At 59.2% G+C, this 15636-nt stretch overlaps 2 protein-coding genes across 3 annotated transcripts; one reads left to right on the forward strand and one right to left on the reverse strand.

Annotated features, from left to right (window-relative positions):
• Nucleotides 1-32: 32 nt before the first annotated feature.
• TMEM198 (transmembrane protein 198) lies at nucleotides 33-5232 on the reverse strand. 2 transcript variants are annotated; one of them, XM_071435086.1, is made up of 5 exons: nucleotides 5071-5232; nucleotides 2949-3199; nucleotides 2264-2839; nucleotides 1822-2030; nucleotides 33-1393 (listed from the first exon to the last, which is right to left on the reverse strand). In XM_071435086.1, exons 2-5 carry the CDS (start codon nucleotides 3136-3138, stop codon nucleotides 1247-1249), a joined length of 1122 nt encoding a protein of 373 aa, XP_071291187.1. In that variant the 5' UTR covers nucleotides 3139-3199; nucleotides 5071-5232; the 3' UTR covers nucleotides 33-1246. The 2 variants fall into 2 exon arrangements, with proteins under 2 accessions (XP_071291187.1, XP_071291189.1); XM_071435088.1 differs by having other exon boundaries at nucleotides 1840-2030; nucleotides 5071-5230.
• Nucleotides 5233-7848: 2616 nt separating this feature from the next.
• Nucleotides 7849-14472, forward strand: CHPF (chondroitin polymerizing factor). The gene is made up of 4 exons (XM_071435090.1): nucleotides 7849-8245; nucleotides 9423-9987; nucleotides 10173-10355; nucleotides 10794-14472. Exons 1-4 carry the CDS (start codon nucleotides 7941-7943, stop codon nucleotides 12054-12056), a joined length of 2316 nt encoding a protein of 771 aa, XP_071291191.1. The 5' UTR covers nucleotides 7849-7940; the 3' UTR covers nucleotides 12057-14472.
• Nucleotides 14473-15636: the final 1164 nt, after the last annotated feature.

Raw genomic sequence — 15636 nt, forward strand, 5'->3', positions numbered from 1 at the left:
CCCCCCACAGCCCTTGGCTTTGCACGCCAGACTCCGAAAGGCTCTTTACTGTGTGGCCGAGGCCTCGACAGCGTTTGGCACATTTACAAAAGAGACTGAAAAGGGGGATGGCAGCACAATGCTGCGGGAAGGGGGTGCCTGGCAGAAACATGCAGTTCCTGGGGCAGCGGGGCCAGCTGGGCTGGGCTGGGTGGGCTCCCAAAGAAGAGGGCTCCCCGGTCCAGTCTCACCACCATCCTGCCTGCCTGGCCATGGGGAAATCCTGGCTCACTCCGTAATAAGTTAATACAAATCACAGCAAGAGAAATATGTACAAGGCGTGAGCCTCTGCCCGCAGCAGTGCTCTGGGCAGGGGCTCCTGCCCTGCCCTGCCCCAGGGTCCCCCGGCCACTATAAAAATCCAGTCGCCAACAAAACAGCGACAGTCTCTGATGCTGCAGGGGTCCCCGCATCCCTGAGGCAGCCCAGCCTTTGCCCAAAGGCTGGAGCCAATGTCCTGTCTCCCATCAAAACATTTTGTGGGGGATGCACCCTGCCAGCGCAGCTCCTGCTGGACAGGCACCAATTGCCAGCATCACCTTGGGAACCACCTGGCCGTGGCAGTCTCTGCCCCAGGACCACCCCGGTCCAGCTTGGGAAAAAGGAGTGGCAAGCCGCTCTGGGGTGTAGGGAGGGTGGCTAGGGCAGGAGGATCTTCTGAGGAGGCAGGTTTTGGGAAGCACTGCCTGGGAGCTGCTCTTGGGGACAGGGTGGGACAGGGCTCACATGCTCAGGGGATTCCCTGCTGGGAAAAGGGCCATGGGACCGGCTCTTTGAGGAAGGGACATAGGGGACAGGCACTTGGGGAGTTGCTGGGGTGCAATGGGGTGGGGAGCTGCTCCTGGGAAGGGGAGGGACTCAAATATGGGGAAACGTTAAGATGCAGGATGAGCGTGCCCGGGCCATAGGGTAATGCACAGCAGTGGGGGCTTGGGGACCCACCACCCCAGCAGAGCCACTCGCACTGCACGTCCATGGGTTCTGGTCCTTGGGCTGAGTCCCTGCCAAAGGGCTTCCCCAGCACCTTTGGGCCCCACTGGCAGCTGGGGCTTCCCCAGACAAGTCCCATGTGTCTCCAAGAAGGGTTTCCATCTGCAGCCCCAAGCTGCATGTGGCCACTTGGGGCCGAGGACAAAGCCCTGCCTGTCTCAAGGGTTCTGTCAGAGCAGGCTGGGGTGCTGGTGTTGCTCGAGGTCACTGGGTTGGCTTATACCCTCACAGCAGGGCCAGAGCCCGAGGTGAGGGGCACGGTGGAGCTGCAGTCATAGTCCAGGTCCACCACGGCATGGGAGCTGGCAATGAGGCTGTTCAGTGACGGTCCTGTCTGCCGCTCTCGGAAACTCTGGATGTAGCTCTGTGAGAGAGGAACAGAAAGTGAGGGGGGCTCTGCTCCTGGATCCCTCCACCCCATCCTAAATGCTGCTGCAGCCCCTCTCTGCCCCCTCCCAAAAACAACCCAGTGAAATCCCCAGTACTTGGGCCCTCCAGTGGCTGGCCACAGCAGGGAGCACAGCCTTATCCCTCCCCTGGGCATTTTGCACCTTGCCTACTGCTTATTTCTGCTATGCCAACAGTGCTCTTGGCCAGCAGTTTTCATTTGCTTGCAAAGGCTGAAGTGCTCCGTGGTAGGAATGGCCCATTCCAACTTGAGTTGCTCAGTCCCTGGGACACCCTAGTCTCATCCCTTGAGGAGCTCAGATGTTAGCTGGTGCCTGGGCACCTCTCCATGCCCCAGCCCCCCGATGTGAAGGAATGAGTGTGGAGACTGGGGGAGATCTCTACCCTGGCTGCGGGACTCACGGGGGAGAGCACGTCCCCATCAAAGCGGCGCACAGGGTTGGGCTTGCGGCGGTAAGCAGGCTCGGGGGGGTGGGCTTTGTGCTGGTGGGGTGGGGGGTGGTGGGGTCTCCGCTTCTTCTTCTTCTCCTTTCGGTCTTCCCGCTGCTTGATGCGCATCAGCTGCACGCGGCGCTGCTGCCGGCTGATGATCACTGTGGAGCAAAGCGGCCTGTGAGCACTGGGGAGCACATCCAAATGATCCCCACAGCCAAACCAGCACCAACTTTGTGCAACCAGGTCTCCCTTGGGTGGTGTGCTACCACAGAGTCCTGAACCCCATATCTGATCTTGTGAACCCCATGCTGGAAACATCCACCCCAGTCTCCAGGTTCCCAGTTCCTACACTCACCCTGTACCATGCCCATCTGCCCCACTACCCACACACCTTCTGTATGGGAGTAGCCCTCGGCTGTGACCTTCCACTGGACCAGGACACCCAGTGTGGTGAGGAGCGGCCAGATGCCCAGGATGACCCAGCTGTACCAGCACACGGGGCGAGCAGGGGCCACCTTGATGCGCTCATAGATGTACTGCACCAGGAGGAAGAGCTCGATGAAGTAGTCGACAGTGACGGTCATGATGGCGCTGCCGAAGACGGCGGTGGAGAGGGTGGTGAAGAAGCGCTGCCACTGCAGTGTGAGGACAGCAAAGAGCATGCCCACACCCAAGAGCAGTGCGATGGGGATCCACACCGTTGGTGGGTGGTAGAATTGCTCCATCACCACCAGCGTGGCCACCGCCAGCAGCAGCCCCAGGAGCAGCCCCACCATGAAGAGGCCAACGCTGCGCACCAGCATGGTGACCAGCCCACACAGGACTCCAATGCCCAACCCAATGCCCACTGAGGCCTCCACGCTCAGCTGTGTGTCCAGCACCCGCTCCTTGTAGCACAGCATGAAGATGATGATAGAGCCGAACATCAGCCCCGTCAGGAACATGACAGCCTTGAAGCAGCGGTAGCCTGTGGAGAGACCACCATAGTCAGGGAGACCACCATGGCCAGCACCCCCCAGCTCCCCTCTGCCCTCCTCCCCACTTGCCCCACCAGCAGTTGGGCTGGCCTGGCTCACCAAAGAAGCAGTAGATGATGCCAAAAAGGCAGCACATGGCGCACACCACTGAGGGCACCACCTGGTAGCGACGCTCAATTTCCTGCTGGCAGCTGTGCCCCCACTCCTGGCCTGGCTCGTGCGGCAGCAGCTTGAACCGCAGCGTCTGCACAGTTGCAGTCATGGCTCTGGGGACTCCTGGGAGAGGCATCAAAATCTCCACTCCTGCCTCATAGCCCACCAGCAGAACTGTGTCCTGGCACCCGCCCCACCTGGTGGAAGAGAGACAAGGAGAATGGAGGAACTGGTGGCACATGCCCGGCAGCCATCCCACCACTCCCACTGGCTACCAGAAATCCTGCTCTGTCCCCCCAGTATGTGGGTAGGAACAGAGGGAATGGGGGAACAGCCTCATCAGTGGGGGTGCAGACTGTCACCTAACCTGTGGCTGAAGGGATGTGCTGTCCCCAGAGAGTCTGCCTGTATCCCTGGGAGCTTTGTGTCGCTTAATAATTTGTCTGTGACTTCAATTTCCTGCCCATGCCTCTCCGGTACCCTTTCCCTGTTCGATTAACAGGAGACTTCCACAACTTGGTATTTTCTGCCTGTGAAGTAATTATGCTCAGTAATTAAGTCACCCCTCAGTCTTCTATTTTTATAGGCTAAACAGATTGAGCTCTTTAAGCTTGTACTCCAAGGCATTTTCTCCAATCCTCTAATCATATTTCTGGCTATTTTTCATCTCTGTTCCAGCTCCCACTGTCCTTGTAAAAACAAATTGGGCCTTCACACTAGATCCAGCCCTCCCATGCCAATCCATGGGGCTGGAAGGCCACCAGCTGTAGCTGGCACTGCCCCTTACCCAAGGGCTCACCCGTAACACTGTGGCTATGCTGGGATGCTGAGCAAACAGTTACCAGGCCCCCTGCAGCGCCTACACAGATGGAGGGGTCATAATCCCCTGCAAAGACTGATCCAGCTTCAGTTTAAACCTAATTACAGTGTCCGTCTGCATGCTCCCACCTGGAGCCAGTTCCATCACCCCTTCACTCCCCTGGTCCCTTTACAGGCTCAGTTGGTTTAGAATGGGTTTATTGTCACAAATTGTCCCCAGGCCAGCATCACTCCTTTCAAGTGCCAAGTTTATGCGGCCAGTTCAGGACAGCTCACAAAAACAGCGCTCTGGGAAGGAGCTGGGAAGAGGGCAAAGGCTGCAGGCATGGCTTCCTGTTGCCCAGCACCTTGCTGCTGCCCAGACGGGCTCCACTGGCATCTCATCCCTTGCCGACAACCTCCTTCCTCCCTTTGGCTGGGGAAGGCAACACCAGCCACGGCAAATCCCCGTGAGGAAGCCGAGCACAGAGCCTAATCCCAAGGAAGCAGGCGGGTAGGGAGTGGGCAGCCAAGCGCTGGGCCCCTTCTCGAGCCCGCGGGGGGACGCTAAGCAGGATTGGACTTTACCCGCAGAGCCCAGGCGCGACGCTCCGGCCCTGCTGGGGATGGGCGATGGTGTGTGCAGTGAGAGCAGGGCTCTGCCGACCCGGGGCACCGGGGATGCGGCATGGCAGGGCTGGCCGGCCGCTGCGGGGATGGCATGGGCCGCACGGGCTGCGGGGCAGGGCTGCGGGCAGCGGTGCGGGCGGCTCGCGGCGCCCATTGGCGCGGGCACTGTTGCTAGGGGAGCCCAGCGCCTGCTCATTGGCGCCGGGACTTACCCACCTGCTGCCGCCCGCCCCGGGCCCCCGAACCCCCTCCCTTCCCCGCAGGCCACAGCGCGGCGGGGGCCGGGAGCAGCGCCCGGGGCACAGCCTCGCTGCGGCGCCCCCATCGCCGCCCCCCGGCTGGGCCCCGCTGCACCCGCCGGGCTGCCGGGCCCCGGGCCGGGCGCGGCGTTGCCGAGCGACGGCCGCAAAGGCCGCCGGGGCGCGGGGCCGCTCCGCCCCTCTCTTTGTTCGGGGCGGGGGTCCCGGGGGCGCTACGGCGGGTTCCCCGCACGCCCATCCTGGGCTCCGCGCACGCTCCGCCGGACGACGGAAGGATCGGGAACCGGGTGCCCCAGCCCTTCCCCCGAGGGGTCCGGCGCGTCACCCGCCGGCCGGATCCCCTCGTGCTTCCCCCCCTCTGCCGCTCCGCCCGCTCCCACCTGCGCTCCCGGCGCGGCAGCGGCGGCGGCCCCGCGGCGCCCGGCGCTCCCGGCGCTCCCGGCGCTCTCGGCCGCGGACCCCGCGCATGGTGGCGGCGCGGCCGCCGCGCGGTGCTGAGCGGACAGCTCCGCTGACGTCACCGCGCCGTCACCGCGCGCCGGGGGCGGGGCCCCGGAGGCGGGGCGGGGCCTCTGCAGGGGGCGGGGCTGAGGTGGGGTAAGTTGGGGGTGCACTGGGGTGCCCATTGGGGGTACACTGGGGTGCCATGCCCTGTGCCGGGGCCGCAGCCCAAGGCTGTGTGTGCATTGTGGCACAGCACACCCCGCGCTGGGCCATGTGGGCCATGTGTGCAGCGTGCTGGGTGTGCAGCAGCTGCGAGGGCTGCAAGACCCTCGGCACTGTGTGCAGGGACAGAGCAGTACAGGGTGCCGAGGTATGGATGTGGGCACTGCAGGATAATCTTGTATCAGGTGGGACCTGACAGTGCAGTGTTCCAGGGCCATGGGGACTGGAGTGTCTGCGTTCAAGAGGGGCAAATGCACATGTCAGGGGTATCTAGAGCAGCTGCCCACCCGTCCCCCATGAGTGGATGGGAGATACAGCCATGGCAAGCAGGTGGGGGGACATGGTGCTCTGCAGAGGCAGAGCTCTCTGGAGCTGGCACCTCCTGGCTGTAGTGCCTAGGGACCCCCGGGAAATCCTGGCACACAGAAGACTGTTGGCAGCAGCTGCCGTTCCCTCTGGCAGCCCCTTCCCAGCCCCTGCCAGCACTGGGGAGACAAAGGCGGGAGCTGCAGCTGGCAGGGGGCTGAGAAGGGGCTGCTGGAGGAACGGCACTGCTGCCTTCCTGCTGCTTCCCTACAGAATCTTCCAGGGCCGCCAGGCATGGGGACCCTGGGCTCAGCCACTGCCAAGCAAGCCCTGGGGAGGTGTGTGCTCTGCTCTCAGCTTCCCATGCATGTTTCCTGAGCTCAGACTGTGGAAACTTCATTACTTTCTTTGATCTGCACCTCTATCTGAATATAAGTTCAGATCAACAGGGTCATTTCAGAATGAAACCTCTCATCACTCGCATAAAATGATCTGGGTTTGTGTAAGGTGGCTAAAGTTAAATATTCTAACCAATAAAAGAAATCAAATACATCTATTTCTAATGCATTTTGCTATGTACAGAAAACAGGATACTTTGGTTTTTGATCATCACGACTGTTTTTTGACCTCTGTGCATGGAAGATCTCTGTTCCTTTCTTAGCTCTGCATCTTTTTTTCCTTTTGGTATCTCCTCATCCCATTGCATTCTCTCTGATTCTACTTTTTATATGTTCTTCATTAAACTGCCATCCACGTGACTGCTTTTGCCTATTGCTTGTCTTGGTCTATTCAAGAGTAAAAAGGCCTATGAAAAGCAGCCGGGCTTGGATGATGGTGTAGTATCTCAGGGAGGTGGGATGCTGCCAACTGCTTTCCGATGAAAACAGGCTGCTTTGTTTTAGAAAATGAAAGAGATCCTGGAGCTGAGTGGGCCCCCACATGCCCTCAGTGCCCTGCAGTGCTCTGTGGCTGCTGGTGCTCCCCACGGCAAGTGGGCTGTGTTTCATGGGGAGGCTGGAATGGTCTGCCCGCCCAGAGTAAATCCAGAGGTACTTGAGAGTCCCAACGGCTGCAAGGCTGTGGAAGTGAAGCCATGGGCTGGGAATGGGCGGAAAGGCCAGGTCCTCCTTCTTGTCCTTATTCAGCAATGCCTGGCACTGAGCAGCCATGTAGGGCTGCTTGCCTTGTAGCTTCTGGGTTGGATCATTCCTGTGCTGGAAGCTCCGTTTGTGCAGCAAACTCAGCCCTGATACGGTTCTTTCAGCTCTGTCTGGCCCAGGGGCTCTTTCTGGCGGCCTGTGCGATGGTGCATCTATGCTGCAAGACAGCTCAGAGTGGGATGGTGACCCGACCCCACCTGGAGGAGCTCCCTTTGCTCCCGTTTGAAGCACATGATAAAGGCCCCTGCTGCTGGGATCTCCTGGTGTCTGCCTGCTCTCTGACTGCCCGGGATGGTTTGGTTCTGTGCATCTAAAGGTCTTCCAGCCGCCGTTTCTCTGCTGCTATGCCTGCTCCAAAGGCAGCCGGCGTGCCCAGCTGTCTCCTGCAGCCCGCACTGTGATGCTCTGACCTGAAACACTCAGCCCCCGCTAGTCCTCCCGACGACTCAGCCACCAGCCACACCGAGGGGACGACCCTCGGGCAGCGGTTTGGGGAACTTGGAGGTTCAAGCCCACCCTGAATTTAACATTCCACTATGAATTCACCACCGCCGTGGTTTGGGCTGTCCCGGGGAGGGGACACACGGCCCCGCGGAGGTCCTCGTGTCCCGGGCACAAAAGTCCGGGTAAATGCTCCCTAAAGCCCTCTCAGGTGCCGGTCCCCGGCAGATGCCCTTTCCGCTCTGTGAGCCGGCAGCCGAGGCCTGAGGCGCTGCCCTGCTGGCCCGCAGAGCCGGGGGCGCTCCCGGCGGCCCAGCTGGGGCCGCTGCGGGGTGCGGGGCACGGAACAGCCCCGCGAGTTGCGGGGTGCGGGGTGCGGGGTGCCGGGTGCGGGGTGCGGGGTACGGGATGCGGGGTGCGGGGTGCCGGGCACGGAACAGCCCCGCGCGCCGTCCCCGGCTCGGCCGCTGCCCCGCGGTCTCCCGGCAACCTGACCCCGCCCCCACGCTTGCCCCCTCCCCCGATTGGCCGCCCCGCCCCGTGACGCGTCGGTCGCAGCGCGGGCCATTGGTCAGGGCGGGTGACGCGCGGCAGGGCGGGGCCCGCGGGTGACACGTCGGACGGCGGCGCCGCCAGCGGCAGCGGCTGCCGGCCCCGGTCGCGGTCCCGTCCCGGCCATGCGGCTGTCGCTGGTGTTGTCGGTGCTGCGGCCCGCCGGGCCCGTCGCCATCGGCGTCTCGCTGGGCTTCACCCTCAGCCTGCTCAGCGTCACTTGGGTGGAGGAGCCCTGCGGGCCGCCGCCGCGCCCCGCCACCCGCCCGCACCTCGACGGCGGCCCCGCGCCGCCCCCCGGCCCCGCCAACGGCAACGCGGCGCGCAGGCCCAACGCCGTGCCCGCCGCGCTGGGCGCTGACAACTGGGAGCCCCGCGTCGTGCCCTACCGGCCGCCCAGCCCCGGCAGGGCCGCCAAGAAGGCCGTCAGGTGCGGGGGGGCCGGGCCGGGCCGGGCTGGGGGACTTGGGCTGCCACTCACCGGGGTTTATCTGGGGGTAGCTGCGGGCAAGCTTCCGGTACCTGCCTTGGCGGGGCTGGGGGGCTTCAAAGGGAGGCTTTACAGAAGGCTTAGCGGTATGCTGTGCCCTCCTTTCAGCCACCTAGACGGGTTTTTCTCACTGAGAGTGGCTTTCCCAGCTGATTCCTTTCCTCCCCTGTGCCCGACTCCCCTTAACCCCAGCCCGCAGCGAAGAGCCTCCTGCCCATGCTGGTGCCCGCTGTGCGAAGGTTGCCTGCTGCAGCACGTGCTGCCGGGCATCCTGCGACCGTCCCCTCCTGTCTGAGCAGGGACCCCTGCCGTGGTGGCACGTCCCCACCCAGTGCTGCAAACGCCAGCCCGCTCCGGAGTCGGCTGCAGCCCCATCCCAGCGTCCCCTGGATGACAGGGAGCAGGCAGTGAAAGGGCCTCCTTGTCCTGGCGAGGTGGTGGGCGGATGAAGGGGGCTGAATGAGGCCACTGTGTACCAGGCGGCGGTGGGGGGACGTGCTGGGGGGGGTCGCTTCCTGCTACTGCGCCAGACTGGGAGAATTAAACCTGAAAGTCATTGTGAGCATGACAACCGGGGGCCATGCTGGGCGGGGGGACACAACCAGCCCCCTTGCTGGCTTCAGCAACCTGTGTGGGGCCTGGCTTCCCCAGGGAGGGCAGCACGGGCTCTCCTGCCTGCCTGCTTTAGAGTAGTATGACTGGCAGGGGTGGCAGGAAGGTGCTTCCCAGTTCAGACCTGTCTGGGGCTAGCCTCATGGTTGGGGTGTCTGGTGGGTCATGTCCCTGCTACAGCTGGATTGTACAGCCCTGTTTCCTGCTTTTAGCTGTGCTCAGCCTTTTGAGAGCATCTGTTTTGAGCTGGACTGGCCAGCTTATGGGAAGGTAGGGTCCCCTTTGATGTCATGTTGACGGGGACCTCAGCAAAGTGCTCTGCAGTGCCTCTGAGACAGGTGTAGTGGCAGCTGGTGATACTGGGGTGATGTCTTTTGTTTGTGTCTGAAGCCTGGGAGCAGTTCCTGCAGAGGAACCGAGGTGGGTACCATTGGTTACAGCAGGGAGGTGCAGGCTGGGATGGGTTGCAGTGCCCTAGGGACCTTACATTGTCTTCTTCTTGCAGGACCCGGTACATTAGCACCGAGCTGGGGATGCGCCAGCGGCTCTTTGTGGGTGTGCTGACCTCCAAGAGCACGCTGAACACTCTGGGGGTGGCTGTCAACCGCACGCTGGCCCACCGCCTGGAGCGCCTGGTGTACTTCACCGGCACACGGGGCCGCAAGGTGCCCCATGGCATGACGGTGGTGACACACAGTGACGAGCGGCCCATCTGGAACATGTACCAGACCGTCAGGTACCTTCTGGACCACTACGTGAACGATTTCGACTGGTTCTTCCTGGTGCAGGACGATACCTACACGGAGGCGCACCGCATCAGCCGCCTGGTTGCCCACCTCAGCATTGACACCCACCTCTACCTGGGTCGTCCTGAGGAGTTCATCGGCGGGGACACTGAGGGACGTTATTGCTATGGAGGGTTTGGCTACTTGCTGTCCCGCAGCCTCCTCCTGCTCCTGCAGCACCACCTGGAGAGCTGCCGCAATGACATCCTCAGTGCCCGGCCTGATGAGTGGCTGGGCCGCTGCATCATTGACTACACAGGTGTCAACTGTGTTGAGGAACACGAGGTAGGTCCTGAAGCAGAGATGTCTGGATCCATTCCCAGTGTCTTCCCTCCTCCCTGTGGGCTCTCTCAATCCTGGGAGGACTAGCTGTTGCACCCTGACATCCTTTGAGTTTGCTGTGCTGGCATCTGGTGGTGTGGGAGTACAGGTTGGGGCTGGCTGTGACCTATCTTTCCTGGCTGGCGCAGGGTCTGCATTACCACTATTTTGAGCTGGGGAAGAACGCAGACCCTGAACGGGAGACCGACCTCCGCTTCCAGAGCGCCTTCACTGTCCACCCTGTGCTGGATCCCCTCCAGATGTACCGGCTGCACAAGTACTTTGCACAGGTTGAGCTTGAGAGAACCTATCAGGAGATCCAGCAGCTCCAGGTGAGACCTGGCTTGTCTGGGAGGGTCTTGGTTCTGTTTGTCATCCCTGTGGGCTTTCCAGTTTCTCTGTGGGTTTCTTACCTGATCCTGCTGTTAGACAGGATCAGCTGAGCTCATGTGGCTACAGAGGCACTGGTGCTGTCTGGAAAGCAGCTTTGGACCTAGATGGGTCCTGGAGATGCAGTGGTGGTTCAGGGTGATGAGGACCTAGATGGGTGCAGAGTGCAGGGGCACTACCTGACAAAGGCTGGGTAGGGTGGGGGAGAAAATCTGAGGTGCTGAACAGGAGTCCGATTGAGGGCACACTTGTTCTGGCACTGCTTTTTGAGCTAGCTCTGGCTAATCTCTGTGTATCAGAAATCAGCTTGAGTGCTGCCAGAGCTGGAAGACCTGCTTGTGCCTGCCTTGGCTCTCACTTGTCTGTCTCTCGTCTTGCAGATGGAGATCCAGAATGCCAGCAGCCTGTCTGTGGATGGGGACCACATCGCCACATGGCCCATTGGCATCCCGCCCCCATTCCAGCCCAAAACTCGCTTTGAGGTGCTGCGCTGGGACTACTTCACAGAGGAGCAGGTCTATGCCTGTGTGGATGGCTCCCCCAAGTGTGAGCTGCATGGTGTGGATCTGGCGGACGTGGCCGATGTGGTGGCCACGGCCATGGAGGAGCTGAACCGCAAGTACCAGCCGGTGCTCCATGTCCGCAAGCAGCAGCTGGTGAACGGCTACCGGCGCTTCGACCCCACACGTGGCATGGAGTACACGCTGGACCTTCAGGTGGAGGTGGTCACCCAGAAGGGACACAGCCGCTCCATCACTAAGCGAGTGCACCTGGTGCGGCCCCTCAGCGAGGTGGAGATCATCCCCATGCCCTATGTGACAGAGGCCAGTCGCATCAATGTCATCCTGCCGCTGACGGCCCATGACCGGGACTACGCTGCCCGCTTTCTGGAGGCTTATGCGGCAGCCGCTTTTGAGAGCAGTGAGAATGCAGTGCTCACCTTCCTCTTCATCTATGACCCCTTTGAGGCCCAGCGGGTCACCCAGAATGACATTTTTGCCTCTGTGAAGTCCCAGATCACTGAGTATGAGCGCAAGTATGCAGAGGTGAAAATCCCCTGGATCAGTGTTAAGACAGACGCGCCCTCCCAAATCAAGGTCATGGACATTATCTCCAAGAAGCATCCTGTGGACACACTTTTCTTTGTGGCTGGTGTGGGGACAGAGATCACCATTGACTTCCTTAACCGCTGCCGGATGAACACCATAAACAACTGGCAGGTTTTCTTCCCCATCCACTTCCAGGGCTACAACCCAGCCATTGCTTACCACAACCAGGTGCCACCCACCACACTGGACCTGCTGAGGGACATGGGGCGCTTTGACCGTGACGTCTTCCACGAAGCCTGCTTCTACAACGCTGACTACATGGCAGCACGAACCCGCATGGCGGGGGACGTGCAGGAGAATGAGGACATCCTGGAGACCCTGGACATCTACGATATGTTCATCAAGTACTCCAACCTCCATGTCTTCCGGGCTGTGGAGCCTGCCCTGCTGCAGCGCTACCGGCACCAGGCCTGCAACCCCCGGCTGAGCGAGGACATCTACCACCGCTGTGTGCAAAGCAGCCTGGAGGGCGTAGGCTCTCGCTCCCAGCTGGCCATGGTCCTTTTTGAGCAGGAGCAGGGGAACAGCACCTGAACCCTGGATGGTGGAGGGGCTGGCCCTGCCATGTTATGCCTGCCTGCCCACTCCATTTCTTCTTCTGCCCTAATCTGTCTTCCTTCTGCAGCGGCTGCAGTGGTTGCTGGTGTCCAAGCTCGTAACTTGCCCCACTGGGGCTCCCCAGGCCGGGGTCTGCCAGCCCAGGGTGCCTGGGTCTTTCTCAAGCAGCCATGGCTGTACAGACCCCAGGCAAGATGGGGTCAGAGTCACTGAGCTGCAAGCTGGAACACCTGGCTCCTCACTCAGAGCTGGTGGCTGCTGGCCCCATTCGTCTGTCCTGGCCCTGCTGCTGAGCACTGGGGAGATGGGCTACTGTGTCTCTTGCTGTCCCCCCTTAACTGGGGGAATGTAGAGCCCAAAGTCCCCCTTCTGCAGGGCTGTGACTGCCACAGGGCCTGGAGTGATCCCTCGTAGTTCTCCCAGTGTCCTAGGACGGGAATGTGCTCCTTGCTCCTTTGGAGCATTGGCCTGGTTGTACAGGGAGGATCATGTCCCTGTGCCCGCCACAAGCTTGGACAGTGGAATGGGGCACATCCCATCCCAAAAGAGCAATAAGGATGTTGGTTTTGGGGTTTTGACACTTGGCAATGAGCTGGAGTGCTCCTGGCTGGTTGGGGTGTGAGGAACTTGGGCCCCTGAGGCTGTTGGGTGTAGGGGGTGCCAGAGGGGATCCTGCTGATTTCATGTACCGTGAGCTGCTCCCCATGGGAACCATGACCCAGGCCGCTTTGGCCTTTGCAGTATTGATAGGACGTCGGAGGTCACAGCCCTCAGACGAGAGCCTCCTGACAGAGGTGGGATCCCTCCCCGCTGTGGGGCTGCCCTCAGGGTCGAGGGCCATTGTGCCTGACACTGATGGGCATGGCAGAGGGTTTGGCTGTGCATCTCCTAAGGAGAAAGCGACTGAGGAGCCGCTCACTGCTCCTGGTTTGTATTTAATAGGGGGGAAAGGAGGGGGGATGGGGTGTATTTACACTAATAAAATGGAGAGATGTACCTTGTGGGTCTGGCTGATTCTCTCATGAGGCAACTATGGGTGTTCTGCTGGGGGTCTTTGTGGTGGTAGGTGCTGGCTGCTTGTATAAGTTCTGTCTGCAGCTGGCTGGACAGATTCCTTACAGAGATGCTTCTTTCCCCGAGCACCTGCAACATCCTTTATCTGAGCAGGGAGACGCCTGCTTCTTAAGGAGGCTGTGGGAGCCCATTGCCTTATGGACAGGCTGGCAGATGTGCCAAGCAGACACTTGGAAATACCTGCTTGAACCCCTGCAGCTTGCAGCAGGAGTCCTGCACTTCCTCTGATGCTCACGGTCAGCTGGGGCTGTCCTGCTGTAGCTGCCTGTTGCCATCACTGGTTGTGTGGCAGGATGCTGAGCCCCTTGATGTGGGAAGTCCAGTGCAGACTGCCCTGTCTTTCCTGTTGCTGTAAACTTGTGGTCCCACTGACCAGTCCTCCTCAGCCCTGTCTGTGGGTAGAAAAGCACTAGTTAAGGGCTGGTGGAGCTGTGTGTCCTCCCACATCTGCTATCTCTGTAACAGCCTTTGTGGTCTGTGTGTGAGTCATGGGGGACTCCTGGTCCATGTCAGAGCAGACTGAGCTGGCTGCTCAAGTGAGGTGAACTCTGCTCTCCAGGATCTGGGATCAGCTCTGAAGGGAGCTCCCAGGCTAAAAACTTGATCTGAGCACTGCGTTGGATCACTGGTGCTGGATCTGCTCTCTGCATTGCTCTCACTCTTTTTGGAGCTGTTTTACATCTCAGGGCTTCTCAGCACTTGTGTTTTCCAGTTCTTAGTTGGGTAGAGCACTGTGGTCCTGTCCTGGACTGTTTCATCACCTAACACTCCTATTTACATTATGAGGTGTGGGGACTGTGTCCCCTGCCTGTGCTTCCTGCTTCAGGCATGATTTTCATAACTCCATGTGCCCTTCCCACCAGGCCTTTACTCATCATGTTTTACTGCTTCATGAAATACACGTATCAGAGACACCCTCAAGAAAATTAACTGAACCTACTCACTATTACTTATCAAGGCTGCTAGAGCTCAGCAAAACTCATGGAGGCCCCTGGGCTGTGTGGTATGCCTTTTCCAAGGATACCTCATTCATCTCTTCCTGCTCCAGTCTCTGTATCCATGGTGTAGGAGTGTATATGTTTAAATATAATTTTATTATATTTCAGACAGTAACTGTTCGCTTGTTCTGAGTATTTCTATTTTTGATCTTCCCTGAGCACATCCTTAATTCCCTTCAAGTGGAAATCTGGGGCAGAGGGAGTGAGGCAGATGCAGGTGTGTTACAGATACATTTATCCTTTGAAAAGTGGACCAAGTAGTAAGATGTGATTAGGCATTAGAAGAGTATCCAAATGGTAATAAAGCAGCTTCAAATCAAGTTGGTTGTGAAAAGAAACCCAGAATTGTCATTTAATTATTATGAGACTGTCAAGATAAAGTTGCTGTTGCCTCACTGCTGTTCGCCCAGACGAGTTAGAGGTATTTGCATACTTAACGCTCTGCACTATCAATACCAGCAGAGGCTCCCTGCTCTAGCATATGTATGAGCAAATGACTGCTTGTGGCACTCCCAGCACAGTTACTGCTCCCTTTTCAAGGGAGCTCGCAGGGTCTGAAGCTGTTTTAGTGTTTGCCAGGCTATCTGCAGCATCAAAACATGATGAAACCCCAAAGAAGGATGTGCAAAACTTTGGGAAGGGGGTTGGTGACGCAAGCAAGGTGAGCACTGGCTATGAAGTGAGTGCTGGCTGTGCTCACTGGGATGTGGCAGAGACCTGTGGCAACAGGGGCCTGGGCACAGGTGCACTGCCCCTCTCCTGCCCTCATCAGGCTAGCAGGTGCAGGCAGGGGGCCAGACTGGGACAGTGACACCTTTGAAAGGGGCGGAAGGAACAGCTGATATGGGCAGATGAGAAAACAGAGACATTCTGTGATCCCTCTTTGGGCTTGACCTATACTTTCATACAATGTGTGGATTTTTGCACTTATCCAGTTGCAGAGGCAGGGCAGTGAAAGGTCAGTTTTACAAAGTAAAAAGGTCAGTTTTTTCTAAGAGTTACTGGCTCACCACAGCAATCAACAGAGACAGAGCAATGTTCTCTTGGGAACTTTTTCAGAAGAGAGAGTGAAGAGGTGGTTCGGAGTGCTCTGAAGCACAAGGGCATGTCTGAATACACTGGGCCTGGGTGGGCACCTGACTTCCCTCCTGCCTCCTCTCATTTTTGCACTGTAGCAAGGAAAGAGACTCAAACTGGGGAAAACCCAAGTTACTGCTGTTCTCCCTCCCCCCGTGGTTTGTTTTCCTGTGTGTGCAAACACAGCAGTGAGCCTGTGAGCAGGGAAGGCAAAACCTACTTCTCTAGCCTTGCTTGGATCATTTCAGGCTATGCTCAACTCTGTGGCAAAGCTACTTCAGGCCCAGCAGTATTAATCAGTTTGATGGCTGACCTTTGGGAGGATATGGGAATTGCAGCCATGCCCCTAAAGGGCTGGAAGGCAAGGGGAAATGCAATGCCCTTTCTTCCCTGTGCTTTTTTTGGGA

The sequence above is a fragment of the Agelaius tricolor genome, unplaced genomic scaffold (assembly GCF_023055355.1).
Source record: "Agelaius tricolor isolate 1412-34295 unplaced genomic scaffold, bAgeTri1.0.p SCAF_10, whole genome shotgun sequence".
NCBI classification, from domain to species: Eukaryota; Metazoa; Chordata; class Aves; order Passeriformes; family Icteridae; genus Agelaius; species Agelaius tricolor.

What these genes read in the sequence shown, in the direction of transcription:
- TMEM198 (XM_071435086.1), bottom strand. Translation starts at nt 3,138, where the DNA reads ATGCCTCTCCCAGGAGTCCCCAGAGCCATGACTGCAACTGTGCAGACG. An exon ending in CATCATCTACTGCTTCTTTG is followed by an intron (nt 2,840 to 2,948) that starts GTGAGCCAGGCC and finishes GTCTCTCCACAG; the next exon opens with GCTACCGCTGCTTCAAGGCT. An exon ending in GGGCTACTCCCATACAGAAG is followed by an intron (nt 2,031 to 2,263) that starts GTGTGTGGGTAG and finishes TTTGCTCCACAG; the next exon opens with TGATCATCAGCCGGCAGCAG.
- CHPF (XM_071435090.1), top strand. Translation starts at nt 7,941, where the DNA reads ATGCGGCTGTCGCTGGTGTTGTCGGTGCTGCGGCCCGCCGGGCCCGTC. An exon ending in ACTGTGTTGAGGAACACGAG is followed by an intron (nt 9,988 to 10,172) that starts GTAGGTCCTGAA and finishes TGGCTGGCGCAG; the next exon opens with GGTCTGCATTACCACTATTT. An exon ending in AGGAGATCCAGCAGCTCCAG is followed by an intron (nt 10,356 to 10,793) that starts GTGAGACCTGGC and finishes CTCGTCTTGCAG; the next exon opens with ATGGAGATCCAGAATGCCAG.